At 38.2% G+C, this 27,457-nt stretch overlaps 1 protein-coding gene across 1 annotated transcript in view; it reads right to left on the bottom strand.

Annotated features, from left to right (window-relative positions):
* Positions 1 to 27,457, bottom strand: part of ATP8B1 (ATPase phospholipid transporting 8B1) — a 78,736-nt gene that overhangs the window by 22,924 nt on the left and 28,355 nt on the right. Inside the window, exons 2-15 of the mRNA XM_088152639.1 lie at positions 18,965 to 19,156; positions 17,476 to 17,573; positions 12,716 to 12,829; positions 11,432 to 11,530; positions 10,956 to 11,017; positions 9,272 to 9,344; positions 9,109 to 9,179; positions 7,899 to 7,981; positions 6,483 to 6,641; positions 6,160 to 6,248; positions 5,028 to 5,218; positions 3,186 to 3,394; positions 1,698 to 1,741; positions 278 to 434 (exon numbers count right to left, since the gene is read on the bottom strand). Coding sequence (XP_088008765.1) covers positions 278 to 434; positions 1,698 to 1,741; positions 3,186 to 3,394; positions 5,028 to 5,218; positions 6,160 to 6,248; positions 6,483 to 6,641; positions 7,899 to 7,981; positions 9,109 to 9,179; positions 9,272 to 9,344; positions 10,956 to 11,017; positions 11,432 to 11,530; positions 12,716 to 12,829; positions 17,476 to 17,573; positions 18,965 to 19,142 — 1,627 coding nt within the window. The 5' untranslated portion in view covers positions 19,143 to 19,156. The remainder of the gene's footprint in view (positions 1 to 277; positions 435 to 1,697; positions 1,742 to 3,185; positions 3,395 to 5,027; positions 5,219 to 6,159; positions 6,249 to 6,482; positions 6,642 to 7,898; positions 7,982 to 9,108; positions 9,180 to 9,271; positions 9,345 to 10,955; positions 11,018 to 11,431; positions 11,531 to 12,715; positions 12,830 to 17,475; positions 17,574 to 18,964; positions 19,157 to 27,457) is intronic.

The following is a 27,457-nucleotide window of genomic DNA, read 5'->3' as shown; positions in this document are numbered from 1 at the left end:
TCAGCAAAACGGCTCCTTGGCACTGCCAATATTGACCAAACATTGTCATGTAATAGTATTACCTGAAATACTAGGTCAGATGTTCCCATCAATAATATACACTTTGGAAAAATAAAACAATAAGCGCATTCTAAAATTAAGCACTTCAAAGAGTCACACGTGTGAGATGGACAGCTACTCAAGTTGAACAAATAATTGACCAAACAAACAAGGTCCTTTGGCATTGTAAAGTGTACATTAAGTAGGAGCACATTAGACCACACCAGGCAGCACTTACCATCACTAGCATCCACCATCACTGTGTGACAAATTGCTAGGAGGAGGAAGAATTGCTGAATTTCAGCTTCCTTCCCAGATTTAATCTGTTCAATCAGATAGTGATCATAAAAATTGAGTTTCCCATCTGCGTACATATTCCAGCTGAAATCAACTTCCTATAAAATATAAGATGACAATAGGGTAATTATAGGCTTTCTTTTAAATAATGACTAATCCCTCGGTCTCATTCCCTAACATGGCATCTGTGGCACCAATCTGCCCATTTGCATGCTACAATACAAAACGATATCCTGAACTATCATCGTTATGTCCCAGAATTCTTCTGGGCTTCACGTATACTCCAATGGCACTTTCAGAAAATAAAAATGTTAAGGGGCTGATATCCAGCACTGCCTTGAAGTGTGCCTATCTTCCCAAAACAGAATACAGGGAAAAAACTGAGATAATAACATCGTAAGAGGCTAGAAGAGTATCTCTGGAAAAAACACCCCTTGATAGCCACTTGGTTCGCAAGGCCATAACTTCTTAAAATTCCTCCTGGGGCTGCCAGCCCCAGAAGATTGAGAGCTCCCAGCTTAATTAATTTATATCTAAGGTGAAACATAAGCAGTTCCTGTGATTAGTGTGATTTATTGAACTGGGAGGCATCAGTAATCCACCAATAGAAAAATAGGCACCGGCTCAGCTTTGCCATATAACACATTTTAAAACTTGCCATATTCAACCCCACAAACTATATACCACATGTAGCAAAATCATCATCATCTTGTATGGGTTCATTGAATCCAGGTAAATAACTTTCTTTAGGGCTAATTAAAATGGTCCACCAAATTTGTGTCCCTTTACCCCCCTTCCAATTTTATTTTCATTAATTTTAAGCACCTCTTGCCCTGACCCCAATCAGGACCAGGATATGCAAGGTGAGAGAAACTAATCCTTTCCATTTCTCACATGTGGCCCTGTCTTTTTCTAACCATCCCCTACTCTCCTTTAGATACTTCCATTGGCTCCAGCAGAGAGCAGAATTTGAGAAGAAAAAGGAAGAGAGACCAGGTTTTCTTCATGTCCTGCATGACAAAGTCAGTCTAGATTGATTCATCAAGTACTTAAATTTAATGCAAGTAAATAAGGAAATGGAGCAAGGTGATACATATTCCTAGTATTATCTAGTTTGTCTCTGAGATAATAAATACTGACTCACAGATACTGGCTCACCATCTAGTGCCCAGGGTTCAAAAAAACACCTGCTTCCCCTGCTTTTCACAGTCTTAGTCCATAGTCTACCCAGTTAGAAACAGCATGAACCTGCCCCCCTCCCCTCTCCTTGAAGTTACTAAGAGACATATGCAGGAGACCGACTCTCTTTCCTGGAATTCTGCCAAATTTAGATAAATTGTTTTCTACTGAAAATTACTTACCTCTGGATGATTAAGCTCCTGGCCTGTTTTATCCCTACAGTCTCCTGAAAAACAAAACAAAATAAAACATCAGCTATGGTGCAAGCACTATCTTGTTTTATCACAAGAACCTATCTGTTTCAACAATCTGCTTCTAATAAGAGGCAGTCAGAGATGCAAAGAAACGGACCGTGAAGGGAATCTTACACAGCTCAGGCAAGATTATCAGCAATTTCATCTTCCAGCTGCAGCTCCATTAGACAGAGCCAATAATATCTGGTAGATCAGCCTGAGCTTCTGCTGAGGGTTTCCAGGAGAAAGGGAAATACTTGTTTGCACAGTTACCATCTGGTCTTGCCATATTGTAAATCGTTACTTTCATTTGCCTAATATTTTATTACAGTCACTCAAGGCTATCTTATCGTTGCGGCAGTCAATCCTGTAAGTTAATTATACTAACCAGTGAAGGAATAGTTCATGGAATCATACAGGTGGGGAGGGCCATTTAGGTCTTTGAATTTACCCTTCTGCTCACCTCAGCGCAGGAATCCAAATATACGCATCCTACCTAGCTTTCACTTGAACACTCAACCATCCAGTGAAAAGGAACCCACTGCCTTTTCCCTAACATTCAATCAGAATCTGTCTTTCATTATTATTCCATATCCTGCATTTTGGAGAAAAAGAGAACAGGTCTTGACCTTCTGCTATGCGGCATCCTTTCAGGTATTTGAACAGTGCTATTATATCTGTCCACTGTAGTCTTTTATCACAGCTTACCATAAACAACTCCTTCAATTTCTCTTCATAGGTCTTACTTTCTAATCCCTGAACAATTCTGCTGCTCTTCTCAGAACCTGTTCTAATTTGCTGAATCCTGCTTGGGATTGAGGTGTAGTGCCCCAATCTGGACCAGTGCTTGAGCTGGGGTTTGATTGAAGCCAAGCAGAGGGAAATGAATAATTTGGAAATTATAATTTTGTTGATGTTGTTCTTAAACCGCACTTGCCCTCTTTCCAATCACATCACACTTCTGGCTCATATTTAATTTGAAATCAACTATTCCAACATCTTTTTTTCACAAGTACCTAACTAGATATCCCACATCCTATACCTGCACATTTGACTTTCTTTCCTAAGTGAAGAACTTTGCATTTGCCTGTCCAATTTCATACTGTTACTTTTAGCCTATTTCTCCAACCTATCCGCAACCTAGTTCTGAAATTTGTTTCTATCTTTCAGGGAATTGCTATTCTCCCCAATTTCTTATCATGTACAAATCTGATAAGCATTGCCTCCACCTCATCATCCAGGTCATTAATGAAAATACTGAAGAGTGGGAGACTCCTTGTGGCACCCCACTTGATCCTCAGATCTCCTTAATCTGATGAGGAACATTTGATGAGCATTCTTTCAATATGATTTTCATGCCAAAGAACTGTTCAGTTCTTTCTTCATACCATGAATGTCTCGGTAATCAATTTCATTTGTAATGAAACCTGGGTTTACCATAAGTTTGTCCATTTATGCTACATTTTTTGAAGGTCATGATATTCTGGGTCAATGTGCCCGTCTTGTCTGAGAAGATGTAGGTGATCTGTCCCAGTTGTTCATTCAAAGTGGTAGTTCTTGCTTTCGCAGCTGTATCCTTCTCTGGATAATACATTTGCAAGTCCCAGTTGATAAAGTAACTTTGGCCCAGACGGATCACTTCAACACTAGTGAGTAAGAAACAACAAAGTTTACCCAGTTTTCAGAACTTCACTACACAAAAGACATTTAACAAGAAGTGCAGAGTTCTACAGAAGTACTGTGGAATGACCAATGAATCAAGCAACTTCTGAATCTGAAGGGGACATTGAAAACTATAGAGTTATGTGAAGGCTTGATACTGTAGATGCATTTTCATATATAAAGCAACTTGGATTTTTAAAACTAGGCCAATTCCTGAGAGAGGTGGTGAGTTCCCCTTCTCCAAATGTGTAGAAATAGGAGCTGGACAGCCATTTGTCAAGGATGCTTGGAGTCCTGCACTGAATAAATAGGGATGTGTCTCAGCAATCCACCTTCCAACTCTTATGATTCTATAAATGCTAAGAAAAACTGACTGGTATTCTAAATTCAAAACAATATTTTAATCAGAATACCCATTTCTTACATTAGCATTACAAACCTGCCAACTATCACATCCCTAATAAAAGAGAGACATTCTTCTGCTTCTCTTTAACCACTGTGGATATGCAAAGAAAAAAGAGAATAAAGACAGCTGCCAGTGGCTGTGTTCATACAATATGCTAAATTTGGATAATTTTAGCCTTAGTTTATAAAATTAATCCAAGTGTGTCTGTGAATATGTCATGTATGTCTTTGCTTCTTTTTAGCTTTTTCCCCCTTTCTTTATAATTTTGTATATTCCTTTTCTTTGCTTTTTGTATTCAGTTAATAAAAGAAAAAAGATTTTTTGAAAAAAAGTGAACCAAGTTATATCTCCCTTAGCTTGTACAACCCAAGCTTGTACAACTCCCCAAGCTTGTACAACCCCAGCCAGGATGTTGCCCATCCCTTAGTCCTGCTTAAAGGATAAGATCGCCCCCTATTGATTATGGTATCAATGTGGAGACCGTCCAGTTCAGCCAGTTAATCTATAAAAGTAAGATTCAGGACCAACCGCAGTGACCTAGGATAATGTACTCCCTCTGCCCTCTCCTCTCTTCTGGGAAAAAAAGGAGTGAAGAAGAGAGTGAAAGGAGATCTTGGTGTTCATAATTGTTTCTAATCTCGACTGTTCCTCTTGGGGTCATCTTAAATTCAAGGTTGCCTTCCTTTTAGGTAAATGTCTTACTGTGGGAAACAGCTTTCATTCTTGCTACATCTACCAGTTTCCTGTCCTCCATGATTTGTGGAAGAAACAAGATATGAAAAATTATTGTGGGATTAAGCCTACAATCTCCATGACTCACATTTTTTTAAAAAAATATTCTTTTAAACAAATAAATAAATACTCTCAAGCAGAATTATAATTTCCATGAACACTTTTGGGCCCCACATATGCCCAGATGCATTTTTATATAAGTTGAAGTCTAGCCATTTGTCCAGAGAAAAAGAGAAGTCAGCTGAGTTAGTAGAGACCATCTTCAAAGACTAGAAATGGTGGTGGGGAGCCATCTCACCAGTTTGCTTTCTAATAAATGGATATTTCATGACGACCCATGCCATCCTTGCAGCCATGTCATAGCATACTCTCCAAGCATTAATCTTTTATTGACCCCCAAAAGATTGGGAACCCCTGATCTATTAGAACACCTTTATTGCTTATACTCAAATCATAATGAAGGTTCATGTCTTTCTTACCTCACATAGAGGGATATGGGAACCATGGTGTTAAGCACAATGATGTAGCCCCAAAAGTTAAGGAAGCCACGGTATGAAGGGTCATTATTTAGACCATCATAGAGATACCAAGAAGAATTTCCAATCTGTTGTTCCCAGTAAGTGTGTCCAATAGCCAGACCAGAAGACACCAAGATGAGTAATACGAAAATCTGAAATGTAAACACAACAAAAACAATGCTTGTGAAATAATATTTCTATCCTCCAGATATCATGAAAAATCTCAGTTAGCAACTGGTGCTTGAAGAGGGGAAAAAAACAGATTTGGTCACTGCTGGTACAAATGAGTTTAGGAAGCACTGTTCTAAGAAGTGACTTAGAGCATCTAATGGTATGGGCAACTCAAAGCACAGAGACTAAATTAGTATCAGAAATAAATCTGTCACCACCTTGTATCTGCACTATTGATATAAATCCAAAACAATTAGGTCAAAATTGCATAATTTTTCAATTTCTCAAAAATGCACAAGAGAAATAACAATAATCAGATGCATTTCTTTTTATTTCCAGAATCTTCACAGTGGCTTCCCATGACTCACTATGCAAACTCTGCAAGAAACTGCTGAAATAGTTGGCCACTCTTAGCTTGAAAGGCAAGTCTAAAGGTAACTCTGATAATAATCTGATAACAATCATTAAATAACTGAGGAAACTTGTCACAAAGGACAAAGAGCAGAGCCATTTTCTGTTGCCACAGGTGGCAAGACAAGGATCAGTGGGATGAACAGATTTTAGGAAGAACTTCATAAATAATAAGAGCTGGTTGTCTTCTTTTGGGAGCAGTAGGCTCTCTCCTGCTTGCATTTAAGAAGAGGTGCAATATTATGAAAAGCAGAAAGCAAGTCTTTTTTTGTTTGTTTGTTTTTGCTATACTTGCTAAATAGGCTGCCGCTAAAGAGATAGAATGATGCATTGAAGATGCTTCCTCATAAATATGGATCCTGGATTCTCTTTGTCAGTACTGGCTGCAAGGAAGCATATAGCTTACTTCCTGATAACATAATAATACTTGCACAGATTAACAATCAATTTTGTGGTACAGCTTTCATTAACTCTAAATGCCGAAGAGAAAAAGTAAACTAAAATAGCTTACCGTGTACACCATATAATTCATAAGAGAGTCAATTTTCGTCCTTTTAAACCATGTTTTCCCACTGTTCTTCATTATTTTTGTGTCTCCCCCTAAAATCACATAAAAATTAGAGTGTAAACATCATTAAATTTCAGACACATATTAATAATATATATTTATTTTCTTAGATGCATAATAAGAATATTTTGGCAATTTATTAAGTATGTTGTATTATTTATCATAGTCTTAGCATGTCTAAAACTCTACTGAATGTAAATTTGTGAAAAACTGTTTATTTTTACATCAGAAAGGCAACAGTGATATTCCATTCACTACATAGATACCTGCAAATATGACAAGTCCATGACACACATCTGTGTTTCGGATTTTACAGCCACGTAACAAAATTTTATCAGCATCCAAAGCATATCTGTTTCCTCTCCATATCAAGGTGCCTGTAAATTTATCTAGACGATTGTTGGGCTCTTCACACTCTATCAAGCCTAGAAGGTTGTTAAAAAGAGCAGGAAGAGGAAGGAAAAATTCTGGATCACAACATTGTATTTAAATGTAACATCGTATTTAAAGTAGAGAAAACTGCTCTCCTTAAAAGTGATCAGTAGATAATACGCAATACAGGTAGTCCTCGTTTAGCTACCACAACTGGGACTGGCAACTCGGTCATTAAGCGAAGTTGTCACTAAGTGAAACCGTGACTGTGCTTATGATCATACCTCAGCTTTCCTTTGCTTTACATACCTGTGAAGGTTGTAAATGCAAAGACTGGTCATAAAATTACTTTTTCATCACCGTTGAAACTGCAAATGGTTGCTAAATGAAGCAGTCGCTAAGTGAGGTCTGCCTGTACTTCACAAGTAGGAAGGGATTCCAGGGATTCCTCCTTTTCTTGACACATTTTAGAGCCTCTTGAAAACATTATCCAGAACACTGGAAGACCTCTGGAAAAATGCCTGCAAAAGACCTCATGCATGCAAAATCTGAAGAACCCTAGTTGGAATCCTCCAGATGATTCATCAGGGGTCTGTATTTAGCCCAGCCTACTTAAACAGAAGCAAGCTCTTGAATACCATTTTAGAGACAGAGGCTTATGGTCAAAATGACAAGTAAAGTTTATTACTAAAATTACCTTCTGCTACAGAAGGCTTGCATCTCTGAGCTTTCTATCTCATGGTAGGAAAAAAGGAAAAAAAAAGAAGGAACTAAAGTTTTCCTCTAATAGGAGCCAGGCTGGAAGGGTTCACCTAAGAGTATCTGTCTTTCAGAAAAAAGCAGAGCAAAGAGGAACCAACAGGTAATCTTTGCTTGTGATCTTTATATTAATGCTCCTAATGGTCAGTAAGATAAAAGGTGCAAAGTATCCCTGCTTCTGGAACTGTGTCTAACAAACAACAATAGCACAAGAACACCACCCTCCACAAATTAGATGGAGACTTCTTATATTGAGTGGGAGTTTTTTTCAAAGATAGTGAATCCAACCAGGGATTCCTCCTCATTCTACGTTCATGTCTATCCTACTTAAAGAGGCCTTCAAATGCTCACTTCCTCATGGGAGGGCTAGAAGACTATTGAGAGAATACAGGGAACCAGTTCCATGGGATTCCCATGAGGTTAGATGCAACCCACTGAATTTTGCAGAACTGTAATACTTGTCTTAAGGACTAGACAAATTGGATTTGATGGAAAAAACATTTCTAAAGACCATTTATACATTAACAAAAGGAAAGTATGCTTGAACAAACCATCAAATGCTGCAAGTGCACTTTCTTCTTGAAGGCATCTGTCTGTTACCTCCAGTGACATTTTAAACTTTAAGTTGGTTTCACTAGCAGAGAGGGGAAAAAAATAACATCAGTTGCAGTTGCGGAAATTTAACAAGATAAATGGAATATTTTAGTTCTTTTTTAAGTTCGCTTAAGAAAAGACTGCATATATTTACTTTTGCTTCCATCATGTCTTCCCTATTCTCTGATTATTTTATTTAACAAGTGATAAATCAACATATGAAGAATACAGCAACAGTGGCAAAATCTACAGAATTCCCCTGCTTGGTATCTCAAAATGAGTTGAACTCCAACTTCTAGACAGGCATGAGTTGAACTCCAACAGCCAGGCAATTAAACTATAGATTAAAAGTTGTTCTACATTTTAACTCTGTTAAGTCTAATTAACAGAAAACATTTGATTAACAAGGTGCAAAAATAAGTTGCATAGGACGACGGAAATATGTGGTGGTACATGGTCATTTTTGGAAATTATATCATTTTGCTATAACAAAACAGGTTTTCTTAACAAACTTACTGCATATAGACTTGATGAAATTAGGTTTGGGATGGGAACTATAGACAGCCAACTCCCACATCCACATGGCTAATTTTCCTTTTATTTTTATTTTTTTTGGTTGCATCACAATGGCAAATGGCTGCTTGTGGCTGTTTATGTCACCTTGCTCAGGCTACTTGTGCTGTGATTATATGGGAGAACTAAAACACACACACTCCCTATGGAACCCGATTAGAGAGCGACAACTAACCAAACAAATTGATCCCCAGAAGTGATGAATTCCTCTTTAAAAGAGGAAGTTATAAGCAGTAGCCTCGCCACAATGTACAGAAAAAACATAACTTATATGTTTAACAGATGGGTTATATATTTGTCTCACTTATATCTTACACTCTTCAAACAAAATTACTTGTGGAGTTCTTAAAAGCAAGATCTATGTATATTCACAATAATGAACTGTAATGTACAACCAAAATATAGTTTTCAACAATAATACTTCAGGTTTACTTCTTTCCTGTCCTATGCATGCAAGTGGAATAAAAAAATAAGGGACAAAACAAGCTTAAATATGCCCCCTAAAATTATCTCCATAAGAATGTAAATTTGTTGTTAAGACAAGCAATGTTTTTGGCATATTTGGGGAGTGAAAATGAGAATAAACAGACTTACCCGTCTAATTCAGCTGTTTCTACGTAACAAAGACTATTGGGCTCTGAACTGGACAACAATAAAATATCAGCCTGGTTAAATAAATAAAATGAATTAAATATACATAATCATGACATTAAATTTTCCATGCAAATTTAAACACATTCAAAGCTTTTCTACTTACAGGAACAAATGCATTTTTTCTCAAACGGATGACATCACCAACTTCAATGTCTTTCCATTTTGCGTTCTGAAACCTAAGTAGCAAGATATTTATATATGCACATGAAATTATAAGTTAATAATTATTAAAATGAAGCCTCCTAGCATTTTGCTCAAAAAACACGAATAATGCAAACTTCCTTATAAAAACTTTAAAAAGTATAGCATGCATAGTGAACACTGCATTATTCAGGAAACAACAACCCTTTTGGGCAGTGGGCATTACTATGCAATTCTGCATAATACAAGAAGTGTGAAAAGAAATAATTAGAGTTTATTATTTTTTAAAATCTCATATTCTCTTTCTCATTTGAATGTCAACCTTCTTCTCATCACAGAAGGTTAAAAGATTTGTGCTTACATATCCCTAAACCTGCAGGATTGCAGAAACTGGTTTAAAATGTGTAAGTTCAATTTTTCTTCCTCATTCTATTTCTCTAAAACTTGAAGTTAAAATCATTCATCTTATAATAAAGGGAACCTGTTTACTTATAGTTATTTGTTATGCATGTGGGTGAAGATTATCTATCAACTGACATTAACTCACCACTGTGTAAAACATTAGATTTGTACAAATTGGATGTGAGTCAGATCACCAGTTCAATTCAGATTAAGCTAATCTGATTCAAGACTTTGATTTGAAAAACTGATCCAGCCTGGACTTCCAAATCAACTCATATTAAATCAAACTAGTTTGAAAGCTAAAATTGTGTGTTTTGACAAAAGGCAGTGCAGTTGGTTAAAGTGAGCCATCTGACATACTTCAGAAACCTGTTTCAATTCAGAAATTTCCCTGAATCTGAGAGTCAAACATTTGCATAGCCCTGATAGACAGAAATAAAATGTTTAACAATTTCAAGTATCATGAATATTAAATCCTACACTTGGATTATGAATAATTTGCACAATCCCTGATACCTGATTCTACACCAGAATGAATCAATCTGCTTCAGATGGTACCATAAGAAAGGGACAATAAAGAAATAAATTGTTCACTAAGGAGCAGTTTCTACCAACCACTACATGATGCTACACAGTTTGGCTTAGATTTTTATACATACTGTACAGACCAAAATTACTCTCTGGACTCATTGATAAAAAGGTTGATATAATGCGTTGAATTCTCCATCAGACCAAAATACGGGCTGTCCTTGGCAAAAAATAGATGGAGAACCATAATCTTTGTATTATCATAGCTGGAGGGAGCAATTATTCCTCTGTCCTGATGATTCTATTATCTGACCACCACCACCAACACACACTTTATTTTTGTAAATCTTCACAGAGGAAGATCTGTGGATAAATGAAAATTTGCTTTACCCTTTTCTGATGTGGACTCTGAATTTTTCCCATGGAACCCGAGGATGATGATTTGGTAATGGTCCTAATTGATTCCTGGGGTGGGGTGTCACTTTATCTCCCTTTCAAGAAACAATATATCTTGAAGTAGCAATGTGTACTCTTGATTACAACAAAGTTTACTCTGAGCGCACAGCATGTTTCAGACACGCAAACAATAGTCTGTAGCAATTAAAGGTTTTCCATGCGGGGTGCCCCAGGTGCCCTCACTTTTCCTGCTCCCCCATTAATAACCATTGCATCTGTAGAAAATAATACAGATTGGATGAAATATCTCACTGCAGTACCTCTTGCCCCTGATTACATCACATGTTCGATTGTTAATTTCGTTGTCCATCCGATGGCGTGCCTAAGAGGAGTGAATGAACAAAGATTAAAAAAGATTCTCATTATTTCCCATTAAGAAATAGTAATAACAACCATCATAACATTAAAAGTGTCTCTCCTCCCACAAGATTCCTTTCAGTACAACTTATACTTTTGATGGATGGGGATGATATATCCAATACTTCATAGGCCCATAGGCAGAAAATAGTAATCCAGGCAATTAATTAATTTGTTAACAGCAAGGTATGAGCGTAATAATTGCAGAATATTTACACACAATGTTTTGAGAAGCACAATCGAGCCTTTCCTTTTTTTACTTTAGGGAACCCAACAGTCTGCTCTGGTTTTTGTTTGCTTGCTGCCCTCTTGAAAATCTTCTAACACTCTTAATAGGAGGCTTGAAAAAAGGTGAAACGCAACAGAGAAAAATCCTTACAATGTCATCCACTAGATCTTTAATTGCAGTGATACCCAAGACCAGGAGTAAAGGGAACATCGTAGTATACCAAGACAGAGTTGTTATCTGAGGAATTGTCTGCAATCAAAAGAACAAAAAACCCCAGTTATTTATTTGTGTAAGACACCACAAAGATATCCAAGATGGCTTACGTATTTGACAGATTCCTAACGGCAGATTATATTATGCCTGCTTAAGGTTCCAGGCCCTGTTGCTGCAATGTGTATGTATACGGGAGGGACGATAACTCAATGCTGGTCAAAGTTAAAAACAATGTAGAATTTGATAATTGCAGTAATGAATCAGAGTCCTAAATCAGGTTGAGAATGCCACCCACAAACCAAACACTTTACTCACAGTTCTTGTATTTAGTAATTTTAAATGCACTGCTATAAAATAATCATTATCCCAGACAGATCCAATTTAAGTACCGCATAGTTACACTGAAACATTTCCTTCAAATATAGTGCATCCAGATGATTTGAGTGAAAAATACCTCCTAATTTCTTTTTGCATAATATTGTTCTAGTCTGTAGTATCTGAAAAGCCCATTCAGCAAAAGTATGTAGTATAATAAGATGTGTAAGTATCTTAAATTACTACATTAGGTATGAATACCTTTTAACTGAGCATATTAGGGGATTTATAGCTTGGAATTTAGCTATTACAACAGTCTCCTTTATGTGAGCTGTGATAAATACTGGATAGAGCTAGTAAGCAGTGGTAGCAACTCAACAGAGAGGAGCGCTACTAAAAGGAGATGTTAAAGGTTAATAGTCATGAAGCAGGAAAACCCCGTTCCCATATCAGGAAGTACTGATTTGCTATATCAACACAAAACTGCTCCATTATTACATACATCCTCCAGGGCAAAAATGTTTGTACGCTCCACACTATAGTAAGCTAAACAAAGAAATTTGGATCAGCTTATGTTCAAAGGTAGCTACAGCAATACAATACCATAAATTGAATTGTGTAATGTGTCATGCACCCAGACGCAAATTGTTCATATATGTAATTTGTTTTCTGAAAATTAGCATTTCCCAGATGAACATGGAAAATGCCTCTTTAGTCAAGAACTTCCTTGATGCGATTAAAACTACAAAGTATGTGTGTAAAGTCAAGAACCTACAATCCAGTCTCCCAGATTGTTAACCAGCTTGTGTTGGTGGTAAATGTGTACCGAGTCAATCTGGAGCTCTAAAAATTGATCAATTTTTAGATGGAGCATACTCCATAATAAATTCCAAAGACATGTTATACCTGTAAAATAAGTAGAATAAGGAAATAGAAATTGGCTACTCTTTTAAACTGTTCAAACAAATTCAATGGCAAAAAGGTAATTGGATTATACTTGTAGGTTTTGATTGCATTCCCCTGTTGAAAACAAACAAACAAAAATTTAGACAAAGCGTTAATATAGAAATCATATAAACTCATTTTGCATTCCATATAAAACATTATCTACCAAAGTGATTTTGTACACAAATGCATTATACAAACCAGACTACTTTGAGCAAGTCACATGAAACACATTTTGGGATTTTAATGTTTTGAAAAAAGTCTTATCCCACTACATTATTATTCTATTCAACGCTTGATCAAGTATTGAAAAACCAGCTTGGGAAGCCTAAACTACTTCCTTTCCTGTTTGTCTCATAAATGGGTTTTGCAAATATTCCCTGCAATCAATACTTTTGGAAGTGATGAGCTTTTTAATTATCCAAAGGAATTCTCACAAATTCTGCTGCTCAATTTGCTTTCTAACAGTTCCCACCAACAAATAGTCTCAAAACTGGGAATTGGTTGCTCTGTCGGAAAAGTCAGAATACAGAGTTTGATGCTTTTAGGATCAGACTCAGCATTGCTTTAGAAGACACAGTGATGGAAAACCTGCAATGTATGTAACTATAATTAATTAGGGCTAAGGCATAGCTTCATAATTAACCCAACAGGGTTATAAATTTTACAACCTAAATCTATGCATTTTTTCCCAGAAATTCTATTCAAAGGACTTACTTCTAGCTAAAGTGTACACATTACTGCTACATTAATTTACAGTGCATTCTGAAAGTATTCAGACCCCCTTCACTTTTTTCCATTTTGTTATGTTGCAGCCTGATACTACAATTGTTCAAACTCATTTTTTTCCTCATTAATCTACACTCAGTACCCATAATGACAAAGTGAAAACAGAATTTTAGAAATCTCTGTAAATTTATTAAAAAGGAAAAACTGAAATATCACATGTACTTAAGTATTCAGACCCTTTACTCAGTACTTTGTTGAAGCACCTTTGGCAGCAATTATAGCCTCAAGTCTTTTTTAGTATGACAGGACAAGCTTTGCACACCTGGATTGGGGGATTTTCTGCCATTCTTCTTTGCAAATCCTCTCAAGCTCAATCAGGTTGGATGAGGACCATCGGTGGACAGCCATTTTCAGGTCTCTCCAAAGATGTTCAATAGGGTTCAAGTCAGGGCTCTGGCTGGGCCACTCTAGGACATTCTTGGCTGTGTCTTGGCTGTGTGCTTAGGATCATTGTCACGTTGGAAGGTGAATCTTCAGCCCAGTCTGAGGTCCTGAGTGCTGTGGAACAGGTTTTCATTGAGGATATCTCTGTACTTCGCTCCATTCCCTCAACCCTGACCAGTCTCCCAGTCCCTGCTGCTGAAAAACACCCCAATAGCATAATGCTGCCACTGCCATGCTTCACTGTTGGGATGGTATTGGGCAGGTGATGAGCAGTGCCTGGTTTCGTCCAGACATAACATTTAGAATTGAGGCCAAACAGTTCAATCTTGATTTCATCAGACCAGACAATCTTGTTCCTCACAATCAGAGTCCTTCAGGTGCTTTTTTGCAAACTGCAAGAGGGCTTTCATGTGTTTTGCACTGAGGAGAGACTTCCGTCTAGCCACTCTGCTATAAAGCCCAGATCGGTGGAAGGTTGCAGTGATGGTTGTCCTTCTGGAACTGTGTCCCATCTCCACACAGGATCTCTGAAGCTCAGTCAGAGTGACCATTGGGTTCTTGCTCACCTCTCTTACTGAGGCTCTTCTCCCCCCATTGCTCAGTTTGGCCGGGTGACCAGCTCTTGGAAGAGTCCTGGTTGTGCCAAAGTTCTTCCATTTGAGAATTATGGAGGCCACTGTGTTCTTGGGAACCTTCAGTGCAGCAGACATTTTTTTGTGGCCTTCCCCAGATCTGTGCCTTGCAATAATCCTGTCTCTGAGCTCTGCAGGCAGTTCCTTTGACCTCCTGGCTTTTGCTCTGGCACAGTGTGCATTGTCAGCTGTGAGGCCTTCTATAGAGAGGTGTGTGCCTTTCCAAATCATGTCCAATCAATTTAATTTACCACAGGTGGACTCCAATCAAGGTGTAGAAACAGCTCAGCAACGATCAAGAGAAATGTGAGGCACCTGAGCTAAATTTCAAGTGTTGTTGCAAAGGGTCTGAATACTTATGCCAACGTGATATTTCAGTTTTTCCTTTTTCATACATTTGCAAACATTTCTAAAATTCTGTTTTCACTTTGTCATTATGGGGTACTGAGTGTAGATTAATGAGCAAAAAAATGAATTTGAACGATTGTAGTATCAGGCTGCAACATAACAAAAATGAAAAAAGTGAAAGGGGTCGGAATGCACTGTATCAATTGGTTAGAAAAAAAATTAATCTGCCAAATGTAATGTCCCCAAATCATTCAAGCAAAAGATTGTTAATATATTTTTAAGTGCCTGTATGCTAAGATCAAGCTATCTAAGAGTTTGGGGCCTATAGCCTTTTTTCTATATTCTGTTAAAAGCAGGGGTGCATTTAAAAAATGCCTGAAACAAGGTTCTTATTTACCCAAACTTCTAATGTTACTTATTATTGTGTAATCTCTTATAAATGTTTATTTCTGCCTATATCAGTTCAAAGATATTTGTGCAGACCATATGAGGGTCCTACTCCCTCAGTGGAGGTAGCTCAACCTTAAAGTTACGACGGTAATTGGAACTGGAATTTCCATCGCTAAGCAATGTGGTCGTAAAGCACAATCCGATGTGACCACACCGCTTAGGAACAGCAATCCCGGCAATCCCCATTGTCCTCGTTAACTGACTCCCACCAGTTGTTAGGCGAGGACCCACCCCGATCCAAGCCATTCCCAGCTTGGTCCCTCCCAACCCCCAGCCTCAGTAAGGTAAAGGACTGCCTCCTCTTCAACTCCCCCCACCTGCCTATCTCCCCCCTCCCTCTCTGCCCTTTTGGCCACCCTGTGCTCTGCTCACGCTGCTGTCCTGCCGGCCTTGCTGGCATAAGGTCAGGCCAGGCGTGCCTCTCCATTCACTGGCCCTGTTGCCCTACCTGGCATAAGGCCAGGCCAGGTGTGCCTCGTCAGCAGTGGGAGGAAGACAGCGAAGCTCAGGCTGGGGGCAGCAGTGCGAGCAGTGCGAGCGAGTGCAGGGTGGCAGGGGCGGCAGGGCAGCAGGCCCAGTGAGTGCAGGGTGGCAAGGCTGGAGGATGGCAGGGCAAGTGGAGCACAGGGCGGCGGGAGCGGCTAGAACCTTGTACTGTGGCACTGGGGTGGCTGGCTACAGCGTGGGGTTTGAGGTGGCACTGGGATTGAATAGAGGCCTGAGGGTGGTGGTGGGCAGCTGAGACTGCCGAAGGCACAGGCCTCTACTTCAACCCCAGCGCTGCTGCTGTCGCCGAGAAGTACCGCTGTGCAGGGCAGCCAAAAGGGCAGAGATGGGGGGGGGAATAAGTGGGGGAGGAGTTGAAGTGTCCTTGCAGTCATAAGTGTGGACGGGCTGCTAAGTGTCCGAATTTTGGTCACATGACCATGGGGGTGCTGCAACAGCCGTAACTTTGGGGACCGTGTGTAAGTACCATTTGTTCAGTGCCACCATAGCTTTGAACGGTCACTGAACAAATGGTCGTAACTTGAAGTCTACCTGTAGTTAGAGGCTGCCAGATTCCCTTAATTTTTCAATGTAAATGAAATGTCTTTGTATGTCTTAAATTTAATCCTTGGTCTTTTATTAGTCCACATAAAATTAATCGTCTCTGCCACTCATTTAATACCTTGTTTTCAATTTTTATTGAAAGCATTTGGAACAGAAATTAAACCTTGGTAGAATTCTTCTTAATCAAGACAGTTTTAACTTTTTCCATCTTAAAAAATCTGTATATTTTTCCAGATCTCTGAGTAGTTATTTTTAAATAGGAATTTATTGGGGTTTTTTCCTCAAATAAATTCCCAGCTATTGAATCTTTTTACCATGATGTTAAATCTCATTATTTGGTAGAAGCATTGCTTGTCTTCCTCAGTTAAATTCCACGTCAACCTATGAATTTTATCCTTATTGATCTGATATCTTGACACCGTTCTATTTCATTAATTTTAATTTAACTAAAGTACAATTTGGCTCTATCCACCAATTTTGAGAGTGTAGCTTCCAAATTGCCACTGAAATGCAAATTGCCTTCTGTGGCACAAAAATGGTTTAACGGCATTTAGTAAATAATTAAGTAATTAAAACTGCAAATGGTAAATATCTTTTTAGATGAGATCTTATTTGAGAATGAAAAAGACCAGAGCGACCTTAGGATTTTGATGGGAACTCCAGTGCAGCAGGCAGGCAGGCAGGAAGGCAGGAAGGAAGGAAGGAGAAAGAGAAAGAAAGAGAAAAGAAGAAAAATAGCTGTGTTGTTCGCAAGGCCTATGACGGTTTTTAGCAATGTTAAACACTAGCTGGAATGCTTGTGCGGTATATGAAAACGAACGTAGGTTTAACTGAGGAATCCAGGATTTCTCTGTTTGTTCTCCTTGAAACACGTTGGACAAAGTGGCTAACTATACTGTAGTAAGAATTGCAATTAAATACATCTAGAAAGCGCTCCTTTTGCAAAGCCTGGACTAATCAATCCATGATTGTACAAAAATTCAAATAATTAACCAATTAAGCTTGCTTTCTTTAGATGAGAAGCCTAAGAAACATTGGAAACTATTACGTACAGAGATGTTTACTTACCGCATATTTACTTTTCTGAATACAAAGGAATGTTGTTTTCTGAAATTGGGGTTGCTCATAGAAAGCTCTGTCATTTGCTTTGACTTGCCAACTGCAATCTGAAAACACAGCAAAACGTTTAATATGTAAATACCTGGAAGTAGAGAATTGGTTCCCTTGTATACATGTATTATGTGGGAGTGTGTAGGACCCACCTTGTTTTGAATTCTCAAAGCTGCTGCACCATTTGCAAAGCTAACAAGGCTGCTAAATTTCCTGGCTGTATCCCTGTGCATCTAGACAACATGCAGGAACACCAGGAACAATTTCTGAAGCAGCGTCATAGGCCTTGCAAACGACACAGCTATTTTTCTTCTTTTCTCTCTCTTTCTCCTTCCTTCCTTCCTTCCTTCCTTCCTTCCTTCCTTCCTTCCTTCCTTCCTTCCTTCCTTCCTTCCTTCCTTCCTTCCTTCCTTCCGTGTTAGTTTTTATGTTGCCTGTAAAACTTTTAATACAATTTATTTAAAAAATAAATATCTAGATGTTATCCAATTTTGCTTCCATAAATGTAAACTAGCAGTACTAATAAACTAACAAAGCACTATTGACAGAGAAATGCTAGAAGTGGGAGAACAAGATAGCTGTTGAATGGCAAAACTAATTTTACCAGGAGAAAAAAAAGAACACCTTACTAAAAAAAACAAAGCTATATCATCCATTTGTATTTTTTTAAACTAAAATAAAGACTGAAAAGCTTGCTAAAAGGTTATTGTAGTGACACATCTACTTGCTATGCAGTTACTAAATCCAATTGAAAAGTTGACATAATCTAAAAACTGTTTTTCTGTGCCTTAATCCTTATTCACAGAAGTATTTGCTGCCACTTGTTCATGAATAATGTCCCCAAAATATACCTCAATTAATGTACTGAATTTTGGTGGGAGACAATCTCCTTAATAATCTCTTCCTTGTTGCAAAAGTTCTGAATTAATTATTTATTGATGAGGGAATTTTCTCTCTTTTACTCAAAATGGGCAAGGAAGAGTTAAAGATCCCAGACATCTAGCAAGACTTAAATTAGATTAGCTGTCATTTCTGTTAAATCTGTTATGGAGCAACTAATTGATCAACCTAAATATCTTGTATTTCCAAAAATATTGAAAATGCATTGTATTTTTGGTGCTATGTTTTCTGCAATGTGGAAACGTGGAAGAAAGCAAGATGGAACAAATATGCTGGTAACAGTGACTGCTTCATAAACAATTCCAAATGTGTGTGTGTGCGCGCATGTGCACCTAAGTTTGGTGGATATAGCCAGTAAAGAAAAAATATCTTGGGGTACTCTACCCAACTTGCCCAACCATGCGTAATACTTCAATCAGTTCCAAAACTACTTTGATTACACTTTCTCTAGTCCAGTAATAACTTTGTGATCCTTTGCAAACAAGTCAGTAAATAAATTCCTTCAAAATAATCACTTCCCTCTGGTAATAATTTCTTGCATTCTCACCTTTTCGGAGTGTCTCTCGAGTTGCTTCCACCTCTCTGTTAATACGGTTTTGCTCTGGCTCAATGTCTGGTTGAATATCCAAGTCATCTTCAGTCTCATCATCACTGTATGGAACCTCTTCATCATTGGGCTGTGAGTCTTCATCAAAGGTTGTTTCAGAATCTCTTTCTGAATTCATCCTGCTAACAGTTCCTGAAAAACAAAAATAAAAGTAGATCAGTATCAACCTGTCACTGAATTCCTTTTTGCCATGTTTCATCACACCAAATTTTACCAGCTAGAACAAATTTATTCAATATACGCTTTAAAAAGAACCTACTCATGAAATCATTTCCATTTGTATTCAGGGCCTAAGTGCACCACAAAGCCTCTGCAGCTAATTAAGCCAGTCATGCTTGGCAACATTTAGATACCACTTCTTTTTAAAAACTCTCCAGATCAACTTATATGGCAAATAATCCTACAGATCAATGAAGATTTTCATGATGGCAGGAGAAACAAGAGGAGCAGAAATTAGATAAAAGCAAGCAACCCAAAATTACTATCCAGAATGAATTCCTATTACTTGATTGTAAGAGTTGATGAATTAAAGTATGTTAACTATTGGACACCAATGATCATGCCTCATAGTACTTTCAGGAAAGCATTAATAAATGACATCAACCATTGAAAAGTTCACCTACCGTCTGATCATGGTGATATTCAGGACACTTCAAAGTACAATTAAAAGATAGGCAGAATTCATACTGAAGAAAGCAGATGTTTGCGTGCCTTAGACTTAACTGTTTAGGTCAGGGGTCTTTAATATTTTTGGGCCAGTGGACCAAAGGCATAGCTTGCAGCTTTCCTATTCCTGCAACAAACATCATCGCTAGTTCAAGCAAGATAAATGCCTGGTGAATTGAGCTTTTCTGTTCCCTGACCAATTTCCATAAACAAATTTGCTGAACATTCACCTCATGACTAACTTCCAAAGTTGTTAATACTTTTGTTCTCTTATCATAATACTGGTTTTGTTTTTCTGGTCTCAGTCTCAATTGTTCTGATGACTTTGAGGATGTAACACAACTTTTGGCAAGAGTAGTTCTGACTTCAAACATCTACCCATTAAACGCTGGGCTGGTGATTTGCCATCAGCTGAAAGATTATTCATATAAAACCCAAAGACTAAGATTTAAATCTGACTTGAGTTTTAAACATCTTTTTACAGTTGTATTGGTCTTCCTGACATAACACTGGACTGAGCACAATAGGGACTGGAAACAATGCATATAAAACCCCATTCCTTTGTAAACCGACATTCTTCTGAACTAAACTAAGAATCATTACTTACAGCTTAATTTGGAATAGCATATCTTGCAAATGCAAACTTTCAGTGCATAACAACATTACTAACAAATTTTTCCAAATGACATATTTCAAAATACTTTGAACAGTAGTCCATAATACAAGATATTCTTTACTGTGAAATTCAAACATATCAGGCCCTACTTTCTGCCATGATCTTATTGGTACTTAATATGAACGACATGTCCAGAGTCCCCTCATTTTTAAAAAGATCATGCTGTCCTTTGACCTGTGTTTTAAAATAACTAGGAGGGGAAATCATAAAAGGTAAAGGGGGCAAGCTATTTTCTAGACCCTCTGAAGTTGTGATGGAATGGCATGGGACTGGAAGGGGGGTAAAGAACGTGATCTCGTCTCCAGAGCAATGCACTGGAGATAAGAGATCACGTTCTTTACCCCCCTTCCAGTCCCATGCCATTCCATCACAGAAGTTTAAGCATTGCAACCAGTATCAACATCAGTGTAAATTTAAACAGTATTCGCAGTTGACAATCTTGCATCATCAGCAATGGAATTAAGTGGACTAACCCTATCATATCTGGGCTGCAAAAATCCATATAGCCACTAAATGACGGCAGAGAGTTTCTTTTCTGCCATTTGGGAGTTGTCTGAATTTCTGCAGCCCAGATATGGCGTGTCTAAATTGGGCAGACTTAGAATGTGAAATATCTAGGACTGGTTCCAGTTTGGGGATCCTTTAGTAAATGACCCTGTAATGGGCTCTCTTTGGCCAATAGGTTCTTTCCTGTACTGGTGAGGAAACAGGCTATAACTCTGATTAGCACTGGATTGTGAATTACTCTTACAATTTCCTGGAGTGCCCCTAACAGCCTCACTAATTAAAACCTTGGAAAATTACAAACATCAACTTCCAGATCCAGCCAATTACAGAGGGGAAAACAAAAGGGGGTCAGGATGTGAAATTATGAAAGGCTGTAGCAGGATGATGAAGATCCTGGTTATTTCCCAAAAAGATCATGCACTGACCTTGCCAGAATGCAAGTGTTCTTTGGGAAAAGTCAAGTAATTATGGATTCCTGTGAAGTCAAACCTTTCTCCATAACTCATTTAACCGCTGTTGGGAAAAGCCAAAGTCTATCCAACTCTGGGTCTGGTGTGAGTACACAATACAGAAATGTAATTACCCTCTTCAAACCCTACTTTTCTGCATGAATTTAGAGATATTTTAATAAATATATAAAGTGTGCTTTTTATTCTTAATTAGTATCTTTGTAAAATACCGTTGCTCACTAGTGGGACACAAAATCCCAGATTTTGAAGCTTTCCAATCTGCTAGTCCACCTGACTCCCAAGCCTTTACAATACACATTTAAACGAATTAAAAATACTTGCAACTTGTCTTAATGTTTTTCACTTCAGTGCAGGTATCTGTAGTACAGTAATCATGGCCGTGATGTATGCGTGAGTCTAAAGTTTGTCCAAAACATCAACCTATAAATGCTCACAGTACTGTGTGACATTATCCCATGCCACTAAAATAAGTGGCAAAAGCTTATTCCTCTCTCACCGTAATCCATGCACTTCCCTAGGTTTACTTTTTTTTAGTTTTAATTCCATATTTTAGAGAAGGAGGAGAAACAAAAAGAAATAAAAGAGATGTAAAAAGAATAAAATACAAATAGTAAAATATAAATTACTAGACAACTAGTAAGGATAGAGGATGGCCTTGAAGGACAGAGGGAAGATCCACTCCCAAAGCAACGATGATAACAAGGTTTGAGCCCAGGCCAAAAAAGTGGTTTATGAAAATGCCTCAGAGAGCCGCCCCACTCCCCCTTAATTCACACGAAGATAAAAGATGCAGGAATGGAAACACATTCTGATTGGCAATATTCTGTTACTGTCAATGTTCTAATAAAAGTAGCTTTATGTCTGCAGGGTGTCTGTCTCTTAGTCTGGTTTACCTTATAGGCAGACAACCTTCCTTAAAGGCAGACAACAAGGGATCTAGAATATCGTGGAGATTATAGAATTCCAATATATCGCTTCTCTAGGTTTCTCTGATGGCTTGCAAATAATTATAACAATTCTATCTGAGATCCAGTTACAAAGGAAGATGGATTTTAAGAAATATAAATAAATGTCCCTGGAGGTGGAAAGTTCATGGTGATACAGCAGGTAAACCTGCCTTTCTGAGTGATTCTGTGCATTTCTCAGCAATATCCATTGCTGCACGGCATTAGACCTCTACAGTATTTCAGAGCTGAAGTGGGATAGTGAAGTAAATTCAGTTGTAAAAACATCTTATAAAGTAATGAAGTCTTAAGGCTCTAAAGCTCTGGTGTACTACAGGAAAATAAACAAAAATCATAATTAAAAAAACTACAGATAAGAGAAGAACTACAGAACTGGAATTATAGATCTCTCAGGACAAGCACAGTTTTTCTAACATCTAACCTCATTCTACCTAAGCAACGGAGTGGGTGGTTGCTGGCAAATAGCTCTGGGAAAGAGGTAAAGAAAGTTGGAGATTGGGAAGTTCTGACATGCGGAGTATTCCCTTCTTAGAAAGAGGGGATCTCAAGGGATCCCCCTGAGGGAGAGAGAGGAAAAGCTGGGTCAGCTCCCATCATATGGTTCAAAATGTGTCATAGTTAGAGACAGGGATATTTGGATATTCAGACATGCTAGGATGAAATCAATTTGCATTTCAATAATTAACAGGATAGTTTTAGAAATCTTTATATTATAGGTACAAAAAAGTGTGGACACTAAACCCCTCTTTCAATTGATAGATTGAAATTTTAATTATGCATGGTCACTTTATAAACCATGATCAATTGTAATAATAAAAGTAGGGAACAACAAAAGAGGTTACAGAACCCAAGATAAATAATTTAAGGATCTTAAAAATTCAATTAATGTGGCTGTGCTGTACCATTTCCTCTCTACTCTCTACTCCCTCTCTACTAATGTTGTATACAATGTCATGAATATATGCATGAATTCAAATTTCCAGTCTAAAAGCACATGGAATATGCAGCAAGAAGCATGGATGAATGAATGGGGTCCAGTACCAGAATCTGGTCATTTTTCCATCACTACATTATACACCTTCAACATAAATCAAGGATGCTCAATTTTAGAGAGATGTGGCTTTTGAAAACCATAGGAATGACCTCCCAGAAACCTTCAAACAGTTCACTATGGAAGAAAGTGGAAATATTAAATACATGGTGAATCATCATATTAAATACAGACAGTTAACTTAATTAAAGTTAAATGAGGTTAAATCAAACTTTTGTCCTGGCCCCTTGGCATGCCACCCAAAGACCAAGTCAGTTCTGGCCAGGCCCATATATTTGTTTTAGAATAACAAAAACTGGTAAACACTTATTCTAATTAAATAAATAGTATTCTGTAATATAGCCTTCTTCAGACTTGGCCATTACAACTATTTTGGGCTACAATTCCCATCAGTCTGATTGATTATGCTCACTGGAACTGATAGCACTTGTAATTCAAAGCACATTGATAAAGATGGCTATAATGGTCAACATTCAGGACAGACAGGCACCACAAGTTCCTTCTGTGTAAATACTTCACACAATACTTTAATCTTTACACCAAACTGTTTTAACTTAAGGAGTCAATATTAAGCAGTATGGTGTAGTGGTTGAAGGACTGGACTAGGACTGGGGAGATTCAGATTCAAACCTACCCTCACCCATGGAAACTCAGTGGGTGAATCTGATTCAGGCACTGGCTCACTCACAGGGTGGTTCTTGTGGAGAACGTTTGGAAAGAGAACTACATACTATAGAAAGAGAATCATGAGTTTGTGAAAGAAAGAGGAGTCATCAATCATCAAACAAACAAACAAAAAACAAATGCAAGCTGAACATTTTAGAAATTTGCAAATCAATACTAAAATGAACAAGAAAGCAAATAAACAATGTGTGTGTGTGTGTGTGTACATATACATATGTTGTAGAAAAGAAGATTCAGACTGGGAAAAAAGCAAACAGGTTAAGAAGAGGTCGGAGGCTCTTGCTCCAGTACAGTAGTACAGTAATTAAATCTATCATAAAGATTAATATTATTATTAGTATCTGTACTCTCCTCCCCTCCAGGAACTCAAAGGGTCTACACAGAATTCCATCCCAATGTGATTTTCACATCATGATAAGTTGGAAGAGAAAGTGTGACTGCCCCCAATTACCCAATGAGCTTTATGCATGTTCAATCTGGGTCTCCCCAACCCTAGTCCAATGCTCTTACATTGTCCGCTTTGGCTGAAGATTTTTAACATTTCTCTAACCTTCCTCAGAAGTTCAAAGGATGATATAAAACTAGGAGCCTTATTCGTCTGTCCAGCAGAATATATATTTCCATATCATCAGGAAAGAGTGCAAAGCTGAAATCTGGAGCTCAGCTTCTAGCAACTTCATGGACACATTCATGCAGTCTTCTTGACAACAATACGATTTTTTTTACATCAGCTGAGTTTCCTAATTCATATATAGAGAGATGGACTTTTTGAAATAATTACTATAGTTTAAAATAGAAATACAGCTCACCTCGGTGGGGCAGCTGTAATGACTTATTTGCACATGCAGATTGCCATTTGATAACAGTTGTTATCATGTATCAATTAGCCCTAAATTACATGTGAGTGACTTGGAAACAAACTCACTTTTTGCAAATACAGTGGAACCTCAGTTTACGAACTTAATTCGTTCCGTGACTCTGGTCGCACCCCGAATTGGTCGCAACCCGAAGCAAATTTCCCCATGAGGTTCAATGTAATTACCATTAATCCGTTCTGGCGTGGAGGACAGGGAGGCGGCTATTGCTTGGAGGGAGAGTCCCCCTCCCTACGACCACATGTCAGGGGCGGAAAATGGCTGCAGACCATGTGTCAGAGGCGGAAAAATGGCCGCAGACCACGTGTCAGGGGCGGAAAAATGACCGCGGACCACATGTCAGGGGCGGAAAATGGCCGCGGACCACGTGTCAGGGGCGGAAAAATGGCCGCGGACCACGTGTCAGGGGCAGAAAATGACCGCGGACCGTGTCACGGGAGGGAAAATGGCCGCGTATCCTGTTCGTACCCCAAGGCAGAGTTCGCAAACCGAAGCAAAATTTTGCAGCCGGAGCTGGTCGTAACCCGAAAAGTTCGTTAACAGAGGCGTTCGTAACCTGAGGTTCCACTGTACCAAGGGATGCATTTCACTACGTAAAGTGTGGGGGGGGGGTAGCCACTGTACAAAGTTAATTATAAAAGTTGTATGCACAAGAAAAATATAGCATTCCAGAAAGGCACACTGCCCTGTTGGCTGAGCAAACTCAGTGACATATAAAAAGGTTTGTACAATTTATATCTTTTTCACAAAATGATATATTATGTTTAAATAAATATATATTTTTAATTGTAAGCCACCAGAATCATTGGGAGTCGGGCGGCCTATACATCATTCAAGTGTTGTATACATATATAATTACAGCAGCTATGACATTTTTAAAAAGTTCATATAATTCCATAAACAAGTGCTATAGGATCACTTATTCCAACCAGTAGCAGCCCAACCAGTTAGATGAAACTGAGAGAAATGGTTACCGTTCACACATTTTTCGAAGGTCTGGGGGAGCTGGAGCAAGAATGTGCTGCTTTTCCACAGGAGCACTGACACTATGGAACAGCCTCCAGGTAGAGATCACGTTAGTTTATTTATTTAAATAATGTACGCGGCCACCCATCTCACAAAAGGGTCTCTGGACAGTGTACAGAGATTAAAATAAAAACCACAGCATGAAACCCGTGATGCCCAGTAAACAGTAAACACGTCAACCACAGCAGAGCTCACCTAATCTCCTGGCCCAAATGCTGGTCTTCAGAGCCTTGCAAAAGGCTAACAGGGTTCATTATATTTCCTTAATTGTGGTTTGTTACATCTCATTTGAACAGGTTCATAGAAGATGCTAATTCGTTGTTTGATTATGTGCCAACAAGTTGTTTTTGACTTCTAGCAACCACATAGATAGATTTTCTCCCTAACCTTTTCTTTCAAGTCTCCCAATGGTACAACTCATTGCCACTGTAACTATTTCACAAATTCAAGTGGTTCCTTAACATCGGCCTTCACCTATCTGTTTAGTCATTTTGGCTGATAAATTGCAAATCTTTAAAGTGATCTATGTACTAAAACTGTACTACTTAAACCAGACTTCCCCAATCTAGTATTCTCCAAATGTGATGGGACTACATATGCCAAAGTTCCCAACTAAATATCCTAACTGTAAACTCTACAAGATAGAGATCCAATATATCTATAAAGTACTAGGTTCAGAAAGGCTGGCTGAATATCTGGATAATACTTGGCACCTTCAATTATATCTGAAATGTTGGCAAAGTATTTATCAAAGACACCAGATGTGTTGAAAAGAGATCTTGCATGAAGCTCCACACCCTTGGTCCATAGTCCTACTCTGCAAAGAGATACGTGTATCATAATTCAGGTCTTCCTTTTCTATCCTTCTGCTGTACAGGACTTTAATCAAGGTTTCATGCCCCTATTTTATCTCTACCCTATGGGCTGCTTTCTTTCTGTTTGAACTCAAATAATCCACATAAATGCATTCTATGTTTTCTAGAAACACTGGTGACTTATATTGTAGGGAGTGGCACAGTTAATGCCTAACAGGGTGATTTAAAAAAAAAAAAGACCTAGCCAACTGTTTTGCAATTCTTTGTGCTGCCTATTAAATGTTCTCAAAGAAAGGAAAGTGTGACCTTGACTGTTTCTTCAAAAGATACTGAAAGAAGACAATTCAGCTATGCAAACTGTCCACACACCCACCCACAACCAGATCCTCCTTTTCTATTAAATATTGACACTACTGTAAAAGAGCAAACAGCTGGCATGCAAGTGGGCAATCCTTTTTAAATTTTATATAAAATTGCATACTTTTGGAATGAGAAGAATTATGTTGTTTTTTTCTTACTAATGTTTCATGTAACAGATTAAGACACAATGAAAAACACTGCCTCCAGAAAAGCTTGTCTTAACTTGTATCTCTCTTTCCTCAGCAGGGGAATGCTTGTGATATATAAACAGCATGCCCAGTGACCCTGGATTCAAATCCCTGATATCTCTCAGCAGGTTTAGCACACAGCTCTATCCA

Source organism: Python bivittatus, unplaced genomic scaffold, assembly GCF_059951505.1.
Source record: "Python bivittatus isolate LINGU-HERP-01145 unplaced genomic scaffold, Pbiv_v1 ctg000570_np1212, whole genome shotgun sequence".
Taxonomy (NCBI): Eukaryota; Metazoa; Chordata; class Lepidosauria; order Squamata; family Pythonidae; genus Python; species Python bivittatus.
This window is presented reverse-complemented; position numbering and strand designations above follow the sequence as displayed.